Here is a 24,504-nt window from a genome sequence, read left to right as displayed (position 1 = left end):
CAAAAAGTGGGTATACAAATTGACTAGTATTTCTTTATTATTTCTATACTCCAAATTTCCGTATTTAATTTATTCCGTCTTAGACAGTGTTACCGAAATTCAAAATTACACATCCCTAGTTCCTCTTTATATTGATAAAAGGAAACTAAGGGTCTTAATACGTGTCAATTAAGTGCTAATCACATCCAACAAATCTTTAAGTTGGGATCAACTTCAAGGGGCCCATCAAGCCCAATGTATTTATGGACATTATCCAACATCTAACAGTATGGTCCAAGAAAATACATCACAGGCAGCCCAACAAGTGGACAATCGGCCCAGCTGTATCATCTTTACCCGCCACTGATTTTGCCTCTAATTTCCCTCTACTCACACTCCCTTAGCTGAAGCCTGAAGCTCTCGCGTTATCCATTCCCTCTCTCACACTTTTGGCATGGCCGATGGGTAACTCCACCACCACCATTGTCATCAAACACGCGCTTTTACCCATGGAAATAACGAGACAACCAAAACTACACCCTTTCCACAGCATCGTCTGCTCCTCCTCTGCTCCTATACGGCGTCGGATCATCAAAACGAGCCTCCAGCTCGAGCATCGCAATCTTAGGCGCCTCACCTCTCGCGTAGTGGATCTTACTCGCCGCAAACAACTCCACCAGGTAATATTTCGTCATCCTCCGGTTCTTCCATTTGTTCATTCTATATTGATATGGTATGTATTTTCTAGATTTTCGACGAAATCGAGATCGCAAAGAGACGGTATGGGAAGCTAAACACGATCGTGATGAACGCAGTGATTGAGGCTTGCGTTCGCTGCGGGGAAATTGAATCAGCTTTTAAGGTTTTCGACGAGATGTCCCGGCCTGGGAGTTGCGGGGTTGATGCTGTTACCTATGGTACACTATTGAAGGTACTTCAATTTGATTGAGTAATTGTAGAATATGGTGCTTGAGTTTGAATGATATGTGGTTTCTATTTTAGGGTTTAGGTGAGGCCGGAAGAATTGACGAGGCATTTCAACTCCTTGAATCCGTGGAACGAGGCAGTGTTTTTGGAAGGCCAAAATTATCATTACCGGTTATCCTGGGTCTGTTAAATGCTCTAATCAAAGCAGGTTTGTGCTATAACTTATATATGAGGTAGTTATGATTTGAACTGTCTATTAGAAGATAATTTTTGAACTTATTTGAATGCCTCGAGGGAATTCAAAACACAGGTTTCTAGTTACTATTGGATTGGTATCTTGATCATGTTTAAGACTATGTGAGAAAACAATCCCGTTTCACAGAACTAAAACTATTGACATGTTGAATTTGTATGCGAGATCTAAGAACTGCAACTCTTTTGTTTTTAAGAGCTAAAGTCTCATGGTAAATTTGCAACATGGATGTCATGCTCCTTCATTTGAAGTACCTTATATAATCAGATTAGAATGTTTGAAAATTTTCCAAAGGATTGAGCAACTTGTAGGACATGGAATCAATATTAAATTGGTGACTGGTTTGATTCTCGATGTTACATACAAAATTAATCCAATAAATTACACCCTAAGTGACATTTCATAACCTCAATCGAACCTTCTATCACTGTAGTTTAGATCCTTAACAAGGCTAAGTTGTCATCACTGTAGCTGAGTAGCAGTTAATTCAATCTTTGCTCTCCCATAATGAAATTGAGCGGGTTTTGACGTTTCGAAAGAAATATATTGATCTTCCACTAGGACTTAATACGATTCATACCTACCTACCTTTTTTTATCATACTTAGCCTTACACTCCAGTGTGTTGGATTTTCTGACTAGTATATCAGCATTAATTATAAATCCATGCTTACCGATCATGCTGCACTTGAACTGATTTAGTGCAGGAGATCTATTCCGTGCTAATGGTCTTCTTGCACGATATGGTTTTCTGCTTCGTGAGTCTGGCAGTCCCTCTATTATGCTATACAACTTACTTATGAAGGTTGGTGGTGCTACATGATGGTTTTGTAGCATTATTATAAATCAAGGAGTTTATTTTCTTTTCCCCCTTTTGCTGAGTTTTATTGGGTTTCGTCATTTGTCATGTCATCTTGTCTCTATGAGATGAAAATTAATTCATATTATAGCTTAACAATATTTTTGTGAACTTATTTTGAAAAATTTTCAGGGATATATAAGCATGGGCTTTCCGCAGGGTGCACTAGCTCTGCAGGAAGAAATATTACGCCTAGGTGTGGAGCCTGATAGAGTCACTTATAATACTTTAATATCGGCATGTTTAAAGGCCGAAAAGCTGGATGTGGCAATGAGTTTTTTCAAAGAAATGAAGGTCACAAGCATGCATTTAAAAGGCCAGTTTGGAGCCTTAACATGCATTTGAATTACAATGGAGAGGTGGCTGGATCTCCTAATTATTGTACTGTTGGCATTTTTCAGGATAGAGCATGGGAGTACAGCCACGAAGATCTTTACCCAGACGTCGTCACATACACTACACTACTTCAGGTCAGTAAATTTTGTTTATAGAGTCCAGAACTTCTGACTGTGGAAAATATTTCATAGTTATTTTGAAATATTTTAATTGAACTGTATTTGAATTCATTGTAGGATGCCAGTCTTTCTGTTAAAATGAATGCTGACAGTGTTTCTACTTAAACCTTATTAAAGAAATGAGTTGACTCTACTTCTCCTTCAGTCATTTGGGTGAAATGATTGTAATGATGAACCTAATGTTGTGTAAGGTTATTGTGTTTCCTCGTTTTTCTTGCCATCTTAGGGTTTTGGGAATGCCAATGATCTCCCCTCAGTTCAGAAGATTGTGTTGGAAATGAAATTGCGTCAAGATTTGTTTATTGATCGAACTGCATTCACTTCCATGGTTGATGCACTTCTAAGTTGCGGCTCAATCAAGGGTATGCTTTTTAAAATGTATTATGGAATATTGCAATAATGATTAACTGATTCCATTGGTTAGGTGCATTAGTTGACGAACTGTTTAATTGCTGCATAGTTAAAATATGCTGTATCTGATGTACCTAGTTTCTTTGCAAAACTCATTTTTCTTATGCTTCCTGTTGTAAGCATGGAGACATTACTAACATACAGCGTGAAGGCTGTATTAGCTGTAAAAAATTTTGTTTTTTTTTGACTTAAGGAGCCGAAGCCAAACTTCAAACTTTGTACCTTCTTGCAGTAAATGCTAATTATTGTGTATTTTACTGAATCATGTTTGTCCACAATATGCATAGGTGCTCTTTGTATATTTGGAGAAGTATTAAAGCGGGCTGGTGGGAATCCAGGCCTGCGTCCAAAGCCTCACCTCTTTCTCTCATTGATGCGTGCTTTTGCATCTTTTGGAGATTACCGTATGGTTAAAAAATTGCACAAGCGGTTGTGGCCAGATTCTGCTGGAAGAATAACCATAGCTGTTCAAGAAGAAGCTGATCATCTTCTTATGGAGGCATCTTTAAATTGCGGTCAGGTACTGATCTACTAGTTCAGGGAGTCTGTTTCCTGTAAATGTCATCTTGCTCTTGATTACTTGTGTTGTAGTTATTGATGCTGGTGCCACTTGGTTAATGCACATTGCAAAACAAAGCCAGCCTAGTAGACTTTGACTGGAAGTGACCGAATTAAGTCTGCACCTAGCACTGTGTTCTTAAAAATTCAAGCATAAATAATAAAGACTCCTGCATTGTATAAACATTAGAGGGATTGAGGTTTAATAAGACATAAGGGGATCCAGACTTGCCTGTCATTGTCTGGAAAGTGTCTGCTACTCAACATTTTCGTTTTTTTCCCAGCTAATAGTAAGGCATGTTTTGTACATTAAATGAGACAATGGATTATACCCCATTTTGTGAATCTAGGTTCCACTTGGATCAAACATGGGATGTGTTAGATAGGAATGTGCCATCAGAAGACAGAAGATATAGTCATCTATGTGCATACTTTTCTCCTCGGGAATGGTTGGGTTATATTTACGTTTCAGATTTGAGTAATTTGAGTGTCTTATTCCATCATCTATGGAGATTTCAGTTTATATTCTTTGGATATAATTTAACTTGATATTTTTGGGGTTTATTAGGTTGATTCTGCTATAGAAGAACTCTTAAATATTATAACAAGGTGGAAGGGCATATCATGGACAAGCCGAGGAGGGATGGTACGTAATCCATTTGTTGCACAGACTTCAAAGTTCAAAGCAAATGAAAGGAAAATAACTACCTAGTTTTTCTGTGATATGGAGAAAATTAATTGTTTTAGTGAGGGATGTGAAGGGAGATTTCTCCCTTATGAGAATAGTCAGAGTTGTGCAAACCAAGTTTTCTTGTGTCTATCTATTTGAAGTTTTATTTACAAGCCTCCTTCGACCAAACACTGTTCTGAATCAGTAAAACCACTAGTCATCAACCTTTCTTCTAAATGAATAGTGTGTGTTTTTCTTTTCCTTCGTTGGACTCTAAATTGATGTTTTCTGTCCAAGTAAAAAGTGCTCATCTTTGTATTTATCTGTAATGCAGGTTGCTGTACGTATAGAGGCCTTGTTGGGATTAGAAAAATCCATTTTCAGCCCTTACATTCTTCCTCTGGTATACACTCTGTAGTATATTATTAGTTACTACTGACTGCCAATGAATAATGTATATACAAGGCTGTTAGGAGATATCCAAATACTTTTTTCAGTAACTATCTCATACTCTAATGGCCTTTGGACCCACTGATAACTCCATTTTGATTGGCAATATTTATGGATGCAACTTGCAAGTGATGTTCATGATGATCTTATTGAACTGAATTTTAATTTGTTTTGAGCTAGTTACTTAAGTGCTGTCTGATTGAGATGTTTCTATTCAGGTTTCACCTTATGATCCAATTGAGGGCATCATGTTGCCATTTGAAGCATCTCGACCACTGCTGGGTACCCTGGATTTGAAAAAGGTAGTTATGCGCTTCTATAGGGATTCAGTTGTGCCTATTATAGATGACTGGGGCCGCTGCGTTGGACTATTGCATCGGGAAGATTGCAGTGAGGTACCTTGACATCACCTCTCTTAGTTATGACTAAGCTCTATCAGTGTTTGCTCAAGTAAAAAAAAAAAGAAAAAGAAAAAGAGGATTGTAATATGGCCAGTCAGACTGGAATGAACATCATATGGGTATGCATGCTTTTTTCAGTTGGGTGCTAATAGAATTTGACATAATTTTGTGCAGTTGAATGCCCCGCTTATTACAATGATGAGAAGCCCACTTGCTTGTGTTACACCCACAACATCAATTGGCCGTGTGGTTGATCTGATTCTGGAAAAGAGGTACGAAATGGTGGTGGTCATAAAGCATGGCAACTCTTGTGGCAGTGCTAGTCACAGCGGGAGAGCTGTTGGTGTTTTCGGAGTGGAACAATTATTTAAGCTTCTTATTAAACCTGCATCACATCTCCCAAGACAAGTAGTTTCTGCATGTAGAAGACAACCTAGACGAGAATAACAAATTTTTTTTTTTTTTTAAAGAGAAAAAGAAAGAAATAAAGAGAAGCCACATTTGACATACGCAGGACTCCTTAGTAAGGTATTAGCTTAACCCAGTCCCAGAGCAACTGGATTGAGATGTGGTAATTACATCTGCAAGATGAAGATGTATTCTAAAACTTTGTTATTCGTAGCCGACTTCGAGTGGAATTCGTGTAAATAATTTCATAAAAGAAACGTAACCTTCATATACAAAATCAATTATCTTTTGTTTAACACACGTGGACGTGGGTGTACACAAGCGGTGTGAAATTACCATAGTGGCAGTAACAGCAGAAAAAGAAACACAAAACCCCCCAAAAAAACCCCTCCTTCCCAAATCCAGCAACAGATCCTCAACGTTAGGGATATTTAATTTAGGGTCTGGTGATTCTGAGAGTGAGAAAGCGAAAGACAACATAAAAACGGAAATGGCGTTCAGAGGGAACGAGATGATGAAGAAGATACTCAAGAAAGTAGGAGACCAAAACGTGGCTCCAGGACTGAAAGACCAGCTCAAGAAATGCATACCCGACACCAAGGTTGTCATGGGCCGCGCCAAACGCGGCCTCTTCGCCGGCCGCCACATCCAGTTCGGAAATCGCATCAGCGAAGACGGCGGCAACAAGTGAGTCTCTATCCCTCTCTGTTTTAACTCCACCTACTCACTTTCCCTGGGATTTTTGTGTGATTTGTGAATATGTTTGAAGATTGCTTCCAATTTATGTTCCAACTAATAATAAGCTTCTATAATTATATGACGATACATCATCAGATTTTTTGGGTATTGCTTTCTAAAATCTAAAATTGTGCCTCATACTGTAGAAATAAGGGACTTTAGATTCAATTTCTGCCGGACTCCTTATTCTGCAGTTCCGATAAGATGCGCCCAGAAGGCCTAAGGTACCCTTTGGTGCATGATAGAACCAGTACTGAACATATTGGCGTATGAGAACCAGTACTCCCATGATCGATGATAGATTAGTATTTGCCATCTTTCCCATTAAAGCATTCAGAGCATGATTAGTGTCCTTATGTGCAATATCATTAAAGTTGTTTGACCACAAAGATCTCTGGAGATTGCATGCAGGCTTCCTTAAGTTTGAGGGATGCTGGAAATGAAAATCTCTCATCTGAGTTGTTTTTCCCTGGGTTACCCAATCCTTTATCATTGTCTAACGTGTACGCGCTGGAAATATGTTTTATAATTCTCTGTTGTCCCTGATTTAAATCAACATACATTTTGTTTGTGTCACTAGGAGAGTGTCTAGAGCTACAAGCTCCAACATCATGGTCTGCATAACCACTCTACATCTCCTTCACCTCCTACCATACTTCCACGCACTTCATGCCAACATCATGGTCAGCAGCATAACTCTTGATCCCTACACTGACTAATGTAGCTGAACCATGCTGATAAGCCCCATATATCATCCAGCCATGCACTCCACGCTCATTTGAAATTCTACCAACCCCTAACATGATGAGTTCATTGTCCTAGTGACAAGCACCATGTCTAACAGCTTCTGCATGCATCGAATTTAGCTCTTTTTTATCCATAAATTGTCCATCTTGTTGAGGAATTAAATCACTCACATTGCTGCTCCCATACGTGCATGCACTGCTTACCAAAAAAATAGGAGTGTCCTTCATACCAAAAAAAAATAAAAAAAATAGGAGTGTCCTTCATACCAAAAGGTTGTTCATCACCCTTATCTTTAGCAGGACCTCTTTTGTGTGGTTTAGGTACAATCTCACCCTCAGTTCCCTTTTCATTGACAATTAGTAATCAATTGCACGAGCCAGAATTGATCTTAGAATTGTACATAAGTCATAACTGTTCCTGTTTCTGAATTAGTTTTTCATTAGAGGAAGCTGGCTTAATCTTTCGATGTGGCTTGGTGTGCTTTAAAAATTGTTGATGTTATTCATAGTTTTCTAGTTAGTAGGCTTCTTCAAAAATGTTTTGTTATATTGCCTGATGATGATTGTTTACAGAATATATAGAAAGTATATACTCGAAAAGATTCTATTTCTTCATTGCTTTCATGTTACAAGGTTCTGGTACCTTTCATGGTCGGATAAATGAGTGAGAATAAATTATTAGGGTGAACTTGAATGTTTTGGGTACTGTAGGTCAAGAAGGATTTGGAAGCCAAATGTCCAGGAGAAAAGACTCTTTAGTTACATCATGGACCGTCACATCCGAGTCAAAGTCACTACTCACGCACTTCGTTGCATAGACAAAGCTGGTGGGATTGATGAGTACTTGCTGAAGACTCCCTACCACAAGATGGACACAGAAATGGGCCTGGAGTGGAAGGCGAGGATTGAGAAGCGGTATGAAGAGCTTGGGAAGATGGAGGTTGTGTTCTTTTCACCTGAAGATGAAGCCAAATTTGAACAGGGATTCAAAGATCTTAAACTTGCTAAGCGAGAGGCTCGGAGGGATTTTAGAAGGCAGATGAGTGGGTGGCATGAGAAACAGAAAGAGATCGAGGAAGGGCAGGCAGATGATCAAGTTGTGGATGAGGAAGAGCAGCTGGTTGCAAACTCTTGAGGAGTTTGTGATGGACCTAGGCATACACAAGAGGGGGGGTGAATTGTGTCCCCAAATTCCAAGTTAGGAATCCCCTTTAAAAATTCAATCAAATTAATCTCAATTTAACAAATAGCACACAATTTGGACTATAATAATTATCCTAATCAAGATTCAATCCAATGCACAATGTGATGCAATATTTTGAATGATTGAATATCAAATAATCAAGAATTCCAAAAACCAGATTTTTTTTTTTTTATTTTTTTTTTTTTAAATAACACCTTGCGCACAGATTTTGCAACACAGATTTCACTTATCAAACGATGTCGAAATGCAACGAAATTTTATGTGAAATATCACAACACCTTGATAAATACTATATCAAAAATTCAGATTAAAATTCAAAGTCTAGCTATGTGAACAATGTACGGACAGATTTGTGATCCAGAAAATTCTACAATCAAAACACTTAACCTAATGGTTTAGAGAAACCTTAACTACTGCAATTTACAACCTTAAACAAATTATCACCACACAAGGACAGAAAATCAGTTTTAATGTAAGGTCTTGCAATGACCAAAAATAGTTCAGAAAGCAATTAAACACTTAATCAATCAACAAGCAAGCAAGACAATCAAGAAAGTCGACACAACAATTTATAGTAGTTCGGAGATCCTTCTCCTACGTCTACTACCTAGGTTCACCAACCTAGGATTTTCCAACTTCCACTAAAGATGTGGCTTTCACAAGCTCACCACAAAAGCTTACACAAGGGCTTCAAGGTTACCCCCAACCTAGGAATTTCAAGCTAATTCCCAAACTTCCACACTAAGGTTTTAAGAAAACCCAAAAACTTTCACACGGAAAGGATAAGTGGTTAAGCTCTAGGTTCTCTTAAGAAAGTGTTTAGAATCACACAATAAGAGAACTCTTAAGGATTTTTCAACAATGAATGCTCACTGGTAAGGATTTAGGTGAAAAATGGCGCTCTCAAACTTTTTTTTAGTAGATTTTCAAGTAAGAAGGCTTGAAGAATGAATGATCAAATCTATAGCTAAATTCAGCACTACCTCTTGAGTAGAGGCTTAAAGATTTTATGATGACCACTCTCGATTAAAAATGGATTTCACACCTTTTGATTGAAGAAAAAAAATTTCACCTTAATGATTGCTTCTACCAACCGGAGAAGAAAAGGAATCCCTTTTTGATGCACTTTTCTCTTACTAGCTCAGCCATTGGATTAGTCTTAATCTTCAATCTCAGCCTTCAATTTCACATGCTAATCTGAATCATTGAAACAAATATATCATTAAATTATGACCTTCCATAAGATAGCCGTTGGGAGCATGCTTAGTCTTCAAAATGATTCTTCCATTCATGTGTTGTCACAAGCTCATCCTTTAGATCATAATCATTTCTTTAATCTGGACTCTCCAACTTAGCTTTAATCATAGACCGTAAGATGTAAAACTTATCAAATCTGATCCTTCAAATATATAACCGTTTGTCTCGAAATAAGCTCCAAAATATCTCCTCTTCAAGGACTTTACTGATGGTGTTGGCACATTTATAGAGATGGCGTTGATGACAGCTGTTTCTCCAAGAGATTTTAGCTCCATTCTCTTTGCATTTGAATTTAAGACAAATTTGAACTTCAACCAATATTGTAAATTCCAGGTCTGAAATCTTGCCTTTATAGCTGAATGTGCAGCTCCAGAATGTCCTAGGACCAAGTCCATTCTTGGGTAGCTGGATTACATTTCTCCTTAGAACCAAGTCCTGGTCATGACTGAACTCCCAACACATTGTACCTACTAAGAGTTTGGTGTATAGACACCTCATTTTGGCTTGTAAGCTTGTAAAAGCTTCATGCCTTGCACTTAGGTAAATCAATAGAAATTGGATTCAACAAATTTTAATTTATGTATGATAAATCATAATAAGTACATTAGAATGTCCATGTCAAATTTCAAAGTAATATTCCTTCATATGATCATTCAATATAGAAGAGAAAGCTCAACTAACACAGTTTCGGGTTTTTCACAGATACAGCAACTTCGAACATAAGATTGAAAAGTAAGGAGGTGAAATTTGATCATTTACTCTGCATAAGATGTGTTCATTTATGTATTAATTAAATTCTAGTTCAAGAAACACATTAATCAGAATTCATATGACTAAGTTATGGCATTTGGAAGTTAGCTTGCGCAGACTAACTTTTCAGCAGTTTTATATGCACAATACATATCAGGTTCCAAATCACTCAAGTCACGTAAAATATGATGAATCATGATTATCTTGATCAAATAATATATTCTTAAAAATTAAGCATGATTATCAATACATATCAATTCACTTGCTTGATATATTTATAAATTCATTAAATAATCAAATAGCATGAGATGGTGAATCATCAAAATTATACATGTAGGACCTATGGTCCAACAATCTCCCCCTTTTTGATGATTTACAAAACCTAAATGATGAAAGAGCTATTCGATACCAATTGAATTTGATACCAAATGTAATGAATGCATTTATCTAATGCACACTCTTTTTTTTTTTTTTTTTTTTTTTTTTAATTTTTTTTTTATTATTTTTTTTTTTTTTAAATAAAAAATTTACTCCCCCTCAAGTAATGCACTCCCCCTTAAGTAATCAACTTTGACACCAAATGAAACGACTTCCTTTCTCCCATTAACTTTCAAAAAGTTATAAATATTAAAGTTATCATCATTTCAAAAGTTATACATATGAAACGACTTCCTTTCTCCCATTAACTTTCAAAAAGTTATAAATATTAAAGTTATCATCATTTCAAAAGTTATACATATTAAACACATATTTAAAGTTATCATCATTTCCTTTCTCCCCCTTTTTGTAATTAATCAAAAGGAGAGTGAAAGATAGGGGTGGACTTATGCAGTAAAAACAATTTAGAATCATGCTCAACTTTGGTTATGACAAGAAAAGATATAGAATAGACCAACACTCATGCAATTATGGTGCTTCTCTCATTCCTAAGGCACCTCTCAATTTGAGAAATCGTTCTTTTCCTAAAGGTTTAGTAAAAAGATCCGCAATATTATGTTCACTTTCTACATGCTCAAGCACCACATCACCTTTATGCACATGATCCCTAATGAAGTGATGCCTTATTTCTATATGCTTAGTCTTTCCATGATAAACCGGATTTTTAGTTAGATGGATGGCACTTATATTATCACAATGTATAGGAATGTGGTCAAATGCCATATTGAAATCAAACAATTGTTGCTTGATCCATAATATTTGGGCACAACAACTACCTATAGCCATATATTCGGCTTCGGTAGTACTTAAGGCAACACTAGTTTGCTTCTTGGAAAACCAAGAAATAAGCATCTCTCCTAGGTATTGGCAAGTACCACTTGTGCTTTTTCTATCTATTCTACATCCTCCATAATCAGCATCAACATAAGCATGTAAGACAAATGGAGATTCCTTATTATACCAAAGCCCTAATGAAGATGTGTTCTTTAAATACCTAAGAATCCTTTTTACAGCCACTAAGTGAGATTCCCTAGGATTAGATTGATACCTAGCACACATGCAAACACTAAACATTATGTCTGGTCTAGATGCTGTCAAGTACAATAAAGAACCAATCATAGACCTATACAACTTTTGATCTATCTCTATGCCTTCAAGGTCATATTCAAGTTTGATTCCCACTCCCATAGGTGTGGATGAACCTTTTGATAATTCCATTCCAAACCTCTTTAGCAAGTCATTTGTATACTTTGTTTGACTAATATGAATTCCCTTAGATGTTTGTCTAACTTGTAACCCTAGAAAGTAAGTAAGTTCACCCATCATGCTCATTTCAAATTCACTTTGCATGCAAGAAGAAAACTCATTACACATAGATTCACGAGTTGCTCCAAATATAATGTCATCAACGTAAATTTGTACTACAAGCAAATCATCACTATCATACTTCACAAACAAAGTCTTATCTATACTTCCACAAGTAAAACCTCTAGAAGTCAAAAAGTTTGATAGTCTTTCATACCAAGCTCGAGGAGCTTGTTTTAATCCATATAAGGCTTTATCCAACTTATAAACATGATTAGGATACTTGTTATTTTCAAAACCGGGAGGTTGTTTCACATACACTTCCTCATTTATCACACCATTTAAAAATGCACTTTTAACATCCATTTGAAATAATTTAAAACCTTTATGACAAGCAAATGCAAGTAGTAATCTAATGGCCTCCAACCTTGCAACCGGTGCAAAGGTTTCATCATAATCAATTCCTTCTTGTTGGCAATAACCTTGGGCTACTAACCTAGCTTTGTTCCTAGTCACTTTTCCATTTTCATCCATTTTATTCCTAAATACCCATTTGGTTCCTATAATAGTATGGTCTTCGGGTTTTGGAACAAGTTTCCAAACCCTACTTCTTTCAAATTGTTCAAGTTCCTCTTGCATAGCATATACCCAACCATTATCTAACAAAGCTTCTTTAATATTTTTAGGTTCTACCAAAGAAATTAAAGCAAAAGAATTTAAAGAGTTAAGATTAGAGTTGACCGTCGAAACCCTTTTTGCTCTTGGTTGTCGTCCTTCATGTAAATCACCAATGATTTGTTCTTTAGGGTGAGATTTCATAACTTTGTACCGATGAAGACCTACACTTGGTTCTTCTTGATCATCATTGGTATTTTCTTGAGGTGTATCGCTTTCTATAGGTTGTATCCATTCTTCACCACTTGGAGTAGCTTTATTTTGTGATATACTCATCTTTTCCATGCCTTCCACCAATGGTGCAGCATTTTGATCAACTAGACCCTCACGGGCTGCAATGTCTTCTTTTTCTTTTGAATGATCAAGTCCTTCAAAACCTGAAATTTCATCTTCTACAAGCACATTTGGACTAGACAAGGTCATATCATCAAACTTTACATGCACACTTACTTCAACATTTTTAGTTTTAGTGTTAAACACTCTATATGCTTTAGAATGTGAAGAATATCCTAAAAATATGCCAATGTCACTTTTTGCATCAAATTTGTCAAGATTATCTTTGGTGTTTAAAATAAAACATTTACAACCAAACACCCTAAAATAATCAACTTTTGGTCTTTTTCCATATAAAATTTCATAAGGAGTTTTATTTAATATTTTTCGAATAGATAATCTATTTGACACATAGCATGCATTATTAATAGCTTCGGCCCAAAAATATTTAGGTAAATTATATTCAAGCAACATAGTTCTACCCAATTCTTGAAGTGTCCTATTCTTCCTTTCAACAACTCCATTTTGTTGAGGTGTTCTAGGAGCACTAAAATTATGTGATATACCATATGAGTCACACAATGCATCAAATCCATGATTTTCAAATTCTCCTCCATGGTCACTCCTAATTTTAGAAATATGCAAGTCAAATTCATTTTGCAATTTCTTTAATAAAATTTTAAAAACATGCAAAGCATCATTTTTATGTGCAATAAATAAACACCATGTAAATCTAGAAAAGTCATCTACAATAACAAAAGCATATTGTTTCCCACCTAAACTTTTAATTCTACTAGGTCCAAATAAGTCTAGATGTAACAATTGTAAAGGCCTAGAGGTACTAACAACATCTTTAGACTTAAAAGACTCTTTACATTGCTTTCCTTTAACACAAGCATCACACATATCATTTTTGTTGAAAATTAGTTTGGGCAGCCCCCTAACTAAGTCTTTTGCATATAATTTTTGCAAAGTAGATATACCAATGTGTCCTAATTTCCTATGCCAATACATAGTACTATCACTAGATGCAATCAAACATGGAATATTTTCACTACAAGAAGACTTAACATCAATCACATAAACATTTTCACATTTTTTACCAAATAAAATAGCTTCACCATTTTCGTTCTTAATCACACATCTAGAGCCTTTGAAATTAATTTCATAACCTTTATCATCTAGTTGACTAACACTCATTAAATTAAATGATAAATTATCAACATAAAGAACCTTATCAAGAGTGTAGGAAGAGTTACCTATGGATCCAATACCTAGGATCCTACCTTTAGAATTGTCCCCGAAGGTGACATATCCTCCATTTTTCTTTCTCACCAAATTTGTGAAGAGAGAGACATCCCCGGACATATGCCTTGAGCACCCACTATCCAAGTACCATTTGCATGGTTCAAATTGTGATTTGAAGCACACCTAAACATGTAAATTTAAGATACCTTAGGTATCCAAGCCTTGGATCCTTGAAGGTTAGTGAGCACAACAACAAAAGAATGAACATTCACATCAAAAGTTTCTTTTACATAAGCTCTCTTTTCCTCATATTTTAAATTCATAGGAACCCAAAACTTCTTTACTTTCATTTTCTTGACCTTAGGGTGTGTGACCCTAGTGAAGGAAGTGTGACCCGTGAGAGCCACATCCTTGACCATGGCATTTGTGCCATTCAAAGTCTCATGTAGCTTCATAGGATCATATCCTAATCCACTTTTATCCAAATAATGTCTTTGAGAAGCAAGCAATATATCCAAAGATTTGGAACTCATAGAAAATTTCTCAAATTGCAATTCAAGATCCTTGTTCTTAGATTTCATAACATCAAGTTCATTGTGCAAAGAAAATGCATTAGACATGAGTGTGCATTTATGTTCATCCCATGTCTTTAATTCTTCTTCCAAGTCATGCAACCTAGCTTTAAGCTCATCATATTCATTTAATTTTGAAAATTTCAGATCTGTCCCAGAGGCATCAAAATCAAACACGCATGTTTTCCCTTTTAAAAATTTGTTTTCTTCAATCAAGGCATCAAGGGATAATGTAAGGTCATTTACTGTAACATTTACAGCATCATTGGAGATGTTTGAAGTAAGCATGCTCAATTCATTTCTAAGTGTTTCATTTTCTTTCAAGGATACATCACACCGAGCATTTATTTTACAAAGTTTTGCATGCATGTCAACACAATCATTTAAGTGCTCATGCTCAACTTTCTTAAGTCTGGATGTCTCTTTCTTAGCAAGCTTGTATTTTGACATTAAATCACCAAAAGAATCACATAACTCATCATAAGCATCTTGCAATTCATCAAAGGAAAGAGAGTTAGAAGTTACCATTTCATCCGTGGGAGAAGAGGATTCTTCTCCTTTTGCCATAAGACAAAAATTTGCCCTTATCTCCATCTCTTCCTCACTTGATGAATCATTTGAAGATGAATCATCCCATGTAGCCTTAAAAGCTTTCTTCTCCTTCTTCTCACTCTTTCCTTTCCTATCCTTACCCTTAAATTTCTTTTTGTTCATCTTAGGGCACTCGGCTATTATGTGTCCTACCTCTCCACACTTATAACAAGTAGGTTTCTTTCTCTCTTTCTCCTTATCCTTGTCTTTTGAAAACTTCCTATTCTTAAAACCACCTCTCTTATTTTTTAAGAACTTCTTAAATTGTTTAGTTAGAAAGGCAACCCCTTCCATATTATCTTCACTATCATCTGAGTCACTAGACTCACTCTTTTCAACCATTAGAGCTATCCCCTTTTTTTTAGGAACATCTTCTTCCACTTCATTCATCATCTCTAACTCATGAGTCATTAGACTTCCTAACAACTCCTCTATCTTCAATGTTCTAAGATCCTTAGCTTCCTTTATCGCCGTGACCTTTGTATTCCATACCTTAGGCAAACTTCTCAAGATCTTTTGAACTTTATCCTTATCCGAATAAGGCTTTCCTAAAGAAGCAAGTTCATTACAAATACAAGTAAGCCTAGCATACATATCACTAATTGACTCATTATCATTCATCTTAAAAAGTTCATATTTAGTGACAAGCATGTTAATTTTGGAATCCTTTACTTGGGAGGTCCCCTCATGCCTCAACTCAAGCATCTTCCAAATTTGTTGTGCACTTGTGCATGTGGAAATGTGTTCATACTCACTACGAATCAAAGCAATATGCAAAAGATTAATAGCCTTTTCATTTATGGATACTTTCTTATCATCTTCACTTGTCCACTCACTTTCATCTTTCTCTACAACCTTTCCTTCTTCAATTTTCGTAGGTATAAATGGTCCATTTTCAATAACCCTCCATAAGTTCAAATCATTTGACCTAAGGAAAATTTTCATCCTATTTTTCCAAAAACCATAGTCTCTCGCTTTGAAGAGTGGAGGTCTATTCATGGAAAGGCCTTCGACCTCATAATATGAGCTAGAAGGTGTGTATGCCATCAAATTTGCTAATTCGGATGTTAATCCTACTTTTAGCTAACCTCGCTCCGATACCAATTGATGGACCTAGGCATACACAAGAGGGGGGGTGAATTGTGTCCCCAAATTCCAAGTTAGGAATCCCCTTTAAAAATTCAATCAAATTAATCTCAATTTAACAAATAGCACACAATTTGGACTATAATAATTATCCTAATCAAGATTCAATCCAATGCACAATGTGATGCAATATTTTGAATGATTGAATATCAAATAATCAAGAATTCCAAAAACCAGATTTTTTTTTTTTTATTTTTTTTTTTTTAAATAACACCTTGCGCACAGATTTTGCAACACAGATTTCACTTATCAAACGATGTCGAAATGCAACGAAATTTTATGTGAAATATCACAACACCTTGATAAATACTATATCAAAAATTCAGATTAAAATTCAAAGTCTAGCTATGTGAACAATGTACGGACAGATTTGTGATCCAGAAAATTCTACAATCAAAACACTTAACCTAATGGTTTAGAGAAACCTTAACTACTGCAATTTACAACCTTAAACAAATTATCACCACACAAGGACAGAAAATCAGTTTTAATGTAAGGTCTTGCAATGACCAAAAATAGTTCAGAAAGCAATTAAACACTTAATCAATCAACAAGCAAGCAAGACAATCAAGAAAGTCGACACAACAATTTATAGTAGTTCGGAGATCCTTCTCCTACGTCTACTACCTAGGTTCACCAACCTAGGATTTTCCAACTTCCACTAAAGATGTGGCTTTCACAAGCTCACCACAAAAGCTTACACAAGGGCTTCAAGGTTACCCCCAACCTAGGAATTTCAAGCTAATTCCCAAACTTCCACACTAAGGTTTTAAGAAAACCCAAAAACTTTCACACGGAAAGGATAAGTGGTTAAGCTCTAGGTTCTCTTAAGAAAGTGTTTAGAATCACACAATAAGAGAACTCTTAAGGATTTTTCAACAATGAATGCTCACTGGTAAGGATTTAGGTGAAAAATGGCGCTCTCAAACTTTTTTTTAGTAGATTTTCAAGTAAGAAGGCTTGAAGAATGAATGATCAAATCTATAGCTAAATTCAGCACTACCTCTTGAGTAGAGGCTTAAAGATTTTATGATGACCACTCTCGATTAAAAATGGATTTCACACCTTTTGATTGAAGAAAAAAAATTTCACCTTAATGATTGCTTCTACCAACCGGAGAAGAAAAGGAATCCCTTTTTGATGCACTTTTCTCTTACTAGCTCAGCCATTGGATTAGTCTTAATCTTCAATCTCAGCCTTCAATTTCACATGCTAATCTGAATCATTGAAACAAATATATCATTAAATTATGACCTTCCATAAGATAGCCGTTGGGAGCATGCTTAGTCTTCAAAATGATTCTTCCATTCATGTGTTGTCACAAGCTCATCCTTTAGATCATAATCATTTCTTTAATCTGGACTCTCCAACTTAGCTTTAATCATAGACCGTAAGATGTAAAACTTATCAAATCTGATCCTTCAAATATATAACCGTTTGTCTCGAAATAAGCTCCAAAATATCTCCTCTTCAAGGACTTTACTGATGGTGTTGGCACATTTATAGAGATGGCGTTGATGACAGCTGTTTCTCCAAGAGATTTTAGCTCCATTCTCTTTGCATTTGAATTTAAGACAAATTTGAACTTCAACCAATATTGTAAATTCCAGGTCTGAAATCTTGCCTTTATAGCTGAATGTGCAGCTCCAGAATGTCCTAGGACCAAGTCCATTCTTGGGTAGCTGGATTACATTTCTCCTTAGAACCAAGTCCTGGTCATGACTGAACTCCCAACACATTGTACCTACTAAGAGTTTGGTGTATAGACACCTCATTTTGGCTTGTAAGCTTGTAAAAGCTTCATGCCTTGCACTTAGGTAAATCAATAGAAATTGGATTCAACAAATTTTAATTTATGTATGATAAATCATAATAAGTACATTAGAATGTCCATGTCAAATTTCAAAGTAATATTCCTTCATATGATCATTCAATATAGAAGAGAAAGCTCAACTAACACAGTTTCGGGTTTTTCACAGATACAGCAACTTCGAACATAAGATTGAAAAGTAAGGAGGTGAAATTTGATCATTTACTCTGCATAAGATGTGTTCATTTATGTATTAATTAAATTCTAGTTCAAGAAACACATTAATCAGAATTCATATGACTAAGTTATGGCATTTGGAAGTTAGCTTGCGCAGACTAACTTTTCAGCAGTTTTATATGCACAATACATATCAGGTTCCAAATCACTCAAGTCACGTAAAATATGATGAATCATGATTATCTTGATCAAATAATATATTCTTAAAAATTAAGCATGATTATCAATACATATCAATTCACTTGCTTGATATATTTATAAATTCATTAAATAATCAAATAGCATGAGATGGTGAATCATCAAAATTATACATGTAGGACCTATGGTCCAACAGTTTGAAGTTCTCTATAGCTTGGATTTTGCTACACATTTTTGTTAATGTTGACTAGCAGTGAGGTTTCATTGTCAGCAGTGTTACTTATTAATATTAATTTGCAGAAATCCTCAATAATATGGTGATGTTTCTTTGATATCATTGTATCTGGTTTGGATGCTTTTTCAGGGCATAGACCTGGAACTCGTGTAAAAAAGAAGTGAATCAATGGGTTTGCCTTCTAGCAGGATGACTGAGATGCGAATTCATCTGGCCCAAGTGGATTAACCACCGACCAGAGCAAGCCCATGTCTGAGGCCCATAATTATGACGATAGCTCAAAACTTGGCTAGCAAGTAGCTGGTCTTTGCTCAGGATAATGCTCGAGACTGTAATGTGAAATGGGTTATATATGTGTATTTTTAATGTCACATAGATTTGAGGAGATTTTTAAGGGTCATATTTTGATGGTCAATTAAACCTTAAGAGTGTATGGGAACTTAATTTTTGACTTTTGTGTTTGGCGATCAACCCAAGTTTGCCGTCGTTTCAGCCTTCTCACTGTCTTCTTCATTGAAACAACACAGCTTATAGAACGCGCTTTCTTGTTTAAAAACCGAGTCTTGTCCGAGAATCCACATCGCTTATAAATAACCACACACAATCACTTGATATCATTCATTCATTCATCCATCCTGGCAGACACAGAGGCATAGCAGAGATCGGTTTTGGCAACATCGTCTGAATTAGAGATGGGTAGAAATGGTTGGTCAGTGTTAAGGCACCTAAAGAAGGCAGTGAAGAAGGTGAGCTTCCTACTCAGGTTTAATAACCTAAATTGGTCTCGCTTGGCTTCTTCAATGCTCAGCCGTTCTTTCAAGATTGAGAGACGACGGAGATTCAGCTTCAACGATCGACGAGGACTGAGATGCATCGATGATGAAGAAGATTTAGAATCCAAGGGAAGTGGTTCGATTCAAAGGACAAGAAGTTGCGGTTCTGAAGACGATATTGACCGGAGAGCAGAGGCTTTTATATCTAACTTTCGCCAGCAGCTTTGGCTTGAGAGACAAATTTCTATGGAGTTGCGTTATTGTAGAAGAAACGTACCATAAATATAATGCAGCAAAGCAATTCTGAGAGAAACTATATATATATATATATATAAATTTGAAGGATTAATGTGTGGTGTGGATCAGTTTTGAGGTGAGGTGTGAATGTGTGATACAGAGCTTCAAAAGAGTCTGTTCTTCTGGACTCTTATAAAAAGACAATGTGCAGAGTCTGTGGAGCCACATGATATTTTTATGGTCATTGAAAACTTAGTATGGTTTATGAAGATGAGCTTTTTCATTACCTCTGTCTCTTCCAGTCATATGATATTTATTTGGCGAGTTTTGTGAATTAATGTCAAGAATGTCTTTCCATATTGCTGTGTTTTGTTTTGTGGCTTCAATCATTCTCGATGACTCCAACACAATCCCAATCCCCTTACTTGACTGAAACTCCATTGTGCTCTTCATCGTTTCTTTTTCCATTTCCATTACTTGACGCTCCCTGTTTGTTTGTTACCAAGTCCCTAGGACTTTTTTATGGGGCTTGATCCTAGTCTAGTGGGATGGGTTGGGCTAGTTTTTGGATCAAACTTATTTGGGCCCATCATGAAGAAGTGTATCACTATTCACTCAGTCTAGAAACTAGAAACTAGTACTACACCAGGGATATGGAAGAGGAGGAGAAGAAGAAGAAGAAATTGGTTCTCTTGGTCTTGGAGACGGCCAATCTCAAATCCGGCAAGAGGAGACCGGCAATCTCGAAACTATACGACTTAGTCTTGTAAGACTGTTCGTCTAGATTGGGCCAATTTGAAGATGCTTGCGGACGTGAAGCACCACCAGGCACCAGGGGTGCAATGCAATGTAATCAAGATGTTCCCCATGATCCAACACGCTGGGTGATAGGTAAGCCTTATGCCATTTATCTTTGGTACCGTATCTGAATCTCTTCATGTTTAATCTGGTGTTTGATTCCACAACCCTAAACCCCAAATCATCCTAATATTTTGCTTTTTTTTTTTTCTTTTATCCACAAAAAATGCTTACGCATTTAGTTTATTATATATGGGAGCCGGCCTGTGTTGTAAATTGAGATTTATTCTCTCTTATTACAATATTATACAGAACCAGAAATAATCTTTACAGACTAATCATCAATTAGCTTACATAATGTATAATTGTTTCCACACACACACACACACACATATATGGCCTGGGAAGTGTCATTTGGAGGAAGATTCATAGTCAATGACAGTCTCAAAAGCTCCAACCAAAGCTTTGACCTTGTTCTTCCTCTTCTCAAGTAGCTTACTTGCAGTCTCCTCTATCACATCATTGTATGCAGGTGAGCTCTCCTTCCTGCCATGATTACTCCCTCCTGGTGTCTTTGTAGGAGCTACTATGTTTGGCAGTTTCACCTCCTCTTCAATAACCACAACCCCAATATCATCCCCATTTCCCCCTATTTCCTTATTTCCATCATCATTCACTTTTTCTTTGCCTTCCTCAGAAAGCTTGTTTTCAACATCTACTCTCTCTTTTTTAGTTGGCCTATCATGATTATCAGCAGGATTATCGATCTCTTTGCTTTTATCATCATATTCCTCTTGAGAAGATTCAAGCTGCTTAGTAGTCTCATCACTTGTAAGACTAAGATTAGTATTGTTACTTGTTTCTTCCTGATCACATTGACCATCTCCATCTTCTTCGTGAGTTTGAGTTGGTAATTGATCGATTTTCGACATAGTCAGCTGCTCTTCTGAAGATTTGATTACATCTAGCTTCTTCTCATCCTCTTTATCACCATTGAAAAGTGGCAGTTTCTCTGTATCTACCCCAGAGTTCGGCAATTCAGAAGGAACAACTTCCACAACCTCCGTAACGTTATTCGCCATCTCTTCATTGTGATCTTCCCCATGAACCAAAGCTACTTCTTCATGTTCTCCCTTGTTTTCTTGATCATTGTTATTGGGAGTCTCTGGAGGAGGAGTGCTAGCTTTGGATGATGACGCAGAAGCAGACTTCCTTAAAGGTTCTTTCTTGGAAGGGATATGAACACTAGTCTTCTTGAAATTATTCTTAGAAAATGTTGTTGGCGTCATGGTCATAGATTTAGTAGTACCCTTTGGAGTTTTTGAGATCCTGTCCACAATCGGCTTGGGTGATGCATTGATCTTCGATGAAGAAAATGAAGCAGATCGGACGGTTAAGGTTCTACTAATCCTCTCTCTAGGCCCCGGAGAGATAAGAGCTTTCTGTACTCGAGAAGATGGAGATGGAGATGGCACTAATTGAGGCCTATCAAATGACCTCCTTCTGAGAAGAGAAGGTTTGGTGGTTTCTTGGTCGTTGTTTTTTTTCTTGAAAGACTCATGTCTCGAACTCATAGTAGGCTTGAGATAGTTGGGGAATGATTTCCCATTATTAATTGTGGGTGAATTTTGATCTTTCATGGATGAAGGTCTTGTGCTGGAAGTTGTAGTAGTACTACTGCTGTTGTGTCCGTGACTGGAGTTATGAGAAGAATTGGGAGAGAAAATTATCTTCTTCTCCTTGTTATGAGTAGTATTACTTTCTCTGGCTGTTGTGGCCATTTTTTTTTATACTTTGAGAGCTTCAGCTTCCAATCTCTAGCTAAATGAGACCTGCCATGTCAAAAACAAGTTAAAGCCCAATGCATGGACCTAATTGTCATGAATTTAAGGGAGTTGAAAAGGAATGCAAGGAATTTCTGCAGCTATTAGAGGTCCTTTTGAATGATTCAACCAGCAGAGACAAACATATACATTTACTCCTTTACAATAAAACAAAATGGTGTTGATTAAATAAAATTGCAGGAGATAAGCTCATAAGCACAAGATCATATATATATTTTTCATGAATGTGATATCAACAATATAAAAGTATTTTTCCCAAGAAAAGATAATTTAATGATATATCATTAATCTGAATCATAACTTTTGCAAGTTGTTATATGACCAAATAAAGCCCAATTAATGGCCAATGGCAAAGTAGTAATCCCCAAAAGAAACAAACAAGAGAAAATTGAGAAAAGAAAAAGGGATGAGGAGATGTGAGGTTTGCGTACCTTGTATGATCATCAAAAGCATCAAAAGCAAAGTTGTTGATGGAAAGAAAAGGAAAGAAAAAATGGTATTGAGAGAAGAGTATATGAAGGAAAGAATGAGAGAAAATGATTAATGGGAGAGGGGAAAAAAAAACGTGAGCTTGAATTGCGTATAGTCAATGGTGGCTAATGGTTGTGGGAGTGGAGGGCATCAAATTACAAACTAAAAATAATAGAGGTATTTGGGTTTGACCTTTTCAATGCAATCACCATTTCATATATATATATATATATCCATAAACAAATTAAGTTTTTATGCACCATATATAGTTTTGGATTGCTCAATAAACAATCATCCCTTCCGTGCCTCCATTTTGACGGAACTTGTTTTGTTTTGTTTGTTTGGTCAAGTTTTTCATCTTTGAAGAAACTACCTTAATGTATGTATTTATTGGCCATTTAAAATTTTCCACCACATCAAATATAATATAATATAAATCAATTAATGTTTGAGGCAATGAGAGGTTTGGTAGGTTGAGTTGAATGTAGAGGCTTGAAGCTCACATTACCAAATACCAACCTTGCCCTAAACAACAAAAAATATCTATTACTTACATATAAATGCATCTGGTTCTGGTAAACCCAGCTTGATCCCTAATTAACAAAAAAACACTTTCTCTGTTGTTGGTGGATGCTTTTGGATTTTGTGCACTGGACACATCATAATCTTTAGTGGGTTCAGTCAACCTGTACATAATCTCTTCTAATGACTGATTTAATGTCCACATACATATTATATATACACACACACTTACTTGTTTTTCAGATTTCAATTAATTAATATAGTTAGCTTCACTCAATTCATCTATTAATTCTTAAACATCTTGTGCTTATCTTAATTCCTACTAGCTAGCTCATGTGTCAATTACATACATACAATTGGACACTCTTTTCATTGATTTTTATGTTGTTTTGAGCTGATTAATGATAGATTCTGCCTAATTAATTGTATTTGTGCATTCCAGGTATAAATGCATGATTCGAGAAGAAGGGAACCGAAAAGAGGAAAAAATGGACAAGTTTGAACCAAATATTTTTTCGATCGATCAAACCTCATTTCCAATCGATTGGATCGAGTTTGTTTACTGCATTGTTTCCAAGCCAAGCCAGTTTTCGATCGATCGGGGCCCATTTTCGATCGGTAGGACTTCATCAAATTCGTTATTTTGCAGATCAAGTTTCACGAAAATGCCCCAAACCCGAGTAGGTCCAGTCCAAAACGACATAGGCTTGTTATAAAAACAACTCTGGGGTTTTTGGGAGTATAAAAGGGTAGAAAATTAGGGTTTTAGAATCTTTTACACACTTCTTGAAGGATAGGTTTTGGGAGAGCTCTTGGGAGACATCTTAGGAGCAAGGAGAAACATGGATTTTAGGAGTTTTCTTGTACATATTCTTATTTATTGATTCTATGATTGTTATTTTGGATATTATTGTGTATTCTTTGGTTATGAGGAACTAATCCTCTAACTAAGGGTCCTAATGGAACCCCTCTTTGAATATTGAATGAAATTAATCCTTTGTTCTTGATTCTCTTCTCTATTGTTGATTTTCTGTGAATGTGTTTATTGCTTTCAAATGCTTGATCA

General features: G+C 36.2%; 3 protein-coding genes across 4 annotated transcripts; 2 read left to right on the top strand and 1 right to left on the bottom strand.

Moving 5' to 3' along the window:
* The first annotated feature begins 336 nt into the window (after positions 1-336).
* Positions 337-5,529, top strand: LOC119996360 (pentatricopeptide repeat-containing protein At5g10690). Of its 2 annotated transcripts, XM_038842954.1 has the most exons (12): positions 337-659; positions 728-910; positions 982-1,114; positions 1,866-1,963; positions 2,150-2,311; positions 2,419-2,487; positions 2,759-2,894; positions 3,231-3,463; positions 4,070-4,147; positions 4,506-4,574; positions 4,840-5,016; positions 5,197-5,529. In XM_038842954.1, exons 1-12 carry the CDS (start codon positions 441-443, stop codon positions 5,467-5,469), a joined length of 1,830 nt encoding a protein of 609 aa, XP_038698882.1. In that variant the 5' UTR covers positions 337-440; the 3' UTR covers positions 5,470-5,529. The 2 variants fall into 2 exon arrangements, with proteins under 2 accessions (XP_038698882.1, XP_038698883.1); XM_038842955.1 differs by lacking the exon at positions 2,150-2,311 and having other exon boundaries at positions 338-659; positions 5,197-5,516.
* Positions 5,530-5,783: 254 nt separating this feature from the next.
* On the top strand, positions 5,784-18,895 carry LOC119996364 (54S ribosomal protein L24, mitochondrial-like). The gene is made up of 3 exons (XM_038842958.1): positions 5,784-6,117; positions 7,626-8,053; positions 18,755-18,895. Exons 1-2 carry the CDS (start codon positions 5,921-5,923, stop codon positions 8,047-8,049), a joined length of 621 nt encoding a protein of 206 aa, XP_038698886.1. The 5' UTR covers positions 5,784-5,920; the 3' UTR covers positions 8,050-8,053; positions 18,755-18,895.
* A 1,798-nt stretch (positions 18,896-20,693) lies between these two features.
* On the bottom strand, positions 20,694-23,015 carry LOC119996272 (serine/arginine repetitive matrix protein 1). The gene is made up of 2 exons (XM_038842849.1): positions 22,877-23,015; positions 20,694-22,433 (listed from the first exon to the last, which is right to left on the bottom strand). The coding sequence occupies exon 2, from the start codon at positions 22,380-22,382 to the stop codon at positions 21,012-21,014; it is 1,371 nt and encodes a 456-aa protein (XP_038698777.1). The 5' UTR covers positions 22,383-22,433; positions 22,877-23,015; the 3' UTR covers positions 20,694-21,011.
* Between the last annotated feature and the right edge of the window lie 1,489 nt (positions 23,016-24,504).

This window comes from Tripterygium wilfordii, chromosome 4 (genome assembly GCF_013401445.1).
Source record: "Tripterygium wilfordii isolate XIE 37 chromosome 4, ASM1340144v1, whole genome shotgun sequence".
NCBI lineage: Eukaryota > Viridiplantae > Streptophyta > Magnoliopsida > Celastrales > Celastraceae > Tripterygium > Tripterygium wilfordii.
Note: the sequence above shows the minus strand (reverse complement) of the source record. Positions and strands in the feature narration are given on the sequence as shown.

Bases quoted from the DNA above. Each gene is read 5' to 3' on its own strand.
- LOC119996272 (XM_038842849.1), bottom strand. From the start codon at position 22,382: ATGGCCACAACAGCCAGAGAAAGTAATACTACTCATAACAAGGAGAAG.
- LOC119996364 (XM_038842958.1), top strand. From the start codon at position 5,921: ATGGCGTTCAGAGGGAACGAGATGATGAAGAAGATACTCAAGAAAGTA. The intron at 6,118-7,625 runs GTGAGTCTCTAT...TGGGTACTGTAG, and splicing joins AGCGAAGACGGCGGCAACAA to GTCAAGAAGGATTTGGAAGC.
- LOC119996360 (XM_038842954.1), top strand. From the start codon at position 441: ATGGGTAACTCCACCACCACCATTGTCATCAAACACGCGCTTTTACCC. The intron at 2,488-2,758 runs GTCAGTAAATTT...TTGCCATCTTAG, and splicing joins CATACACTACACTACTTCAG to GGTTTTGGGAATGCCAATGA. The intron at 5,017-5,196 runs GTACCTTGACAT...AATTTTGTGCAG, and splicing joins ATCGGGAAGATTGCAGTGAG to TTGAATGCCCCGCTTATTAC.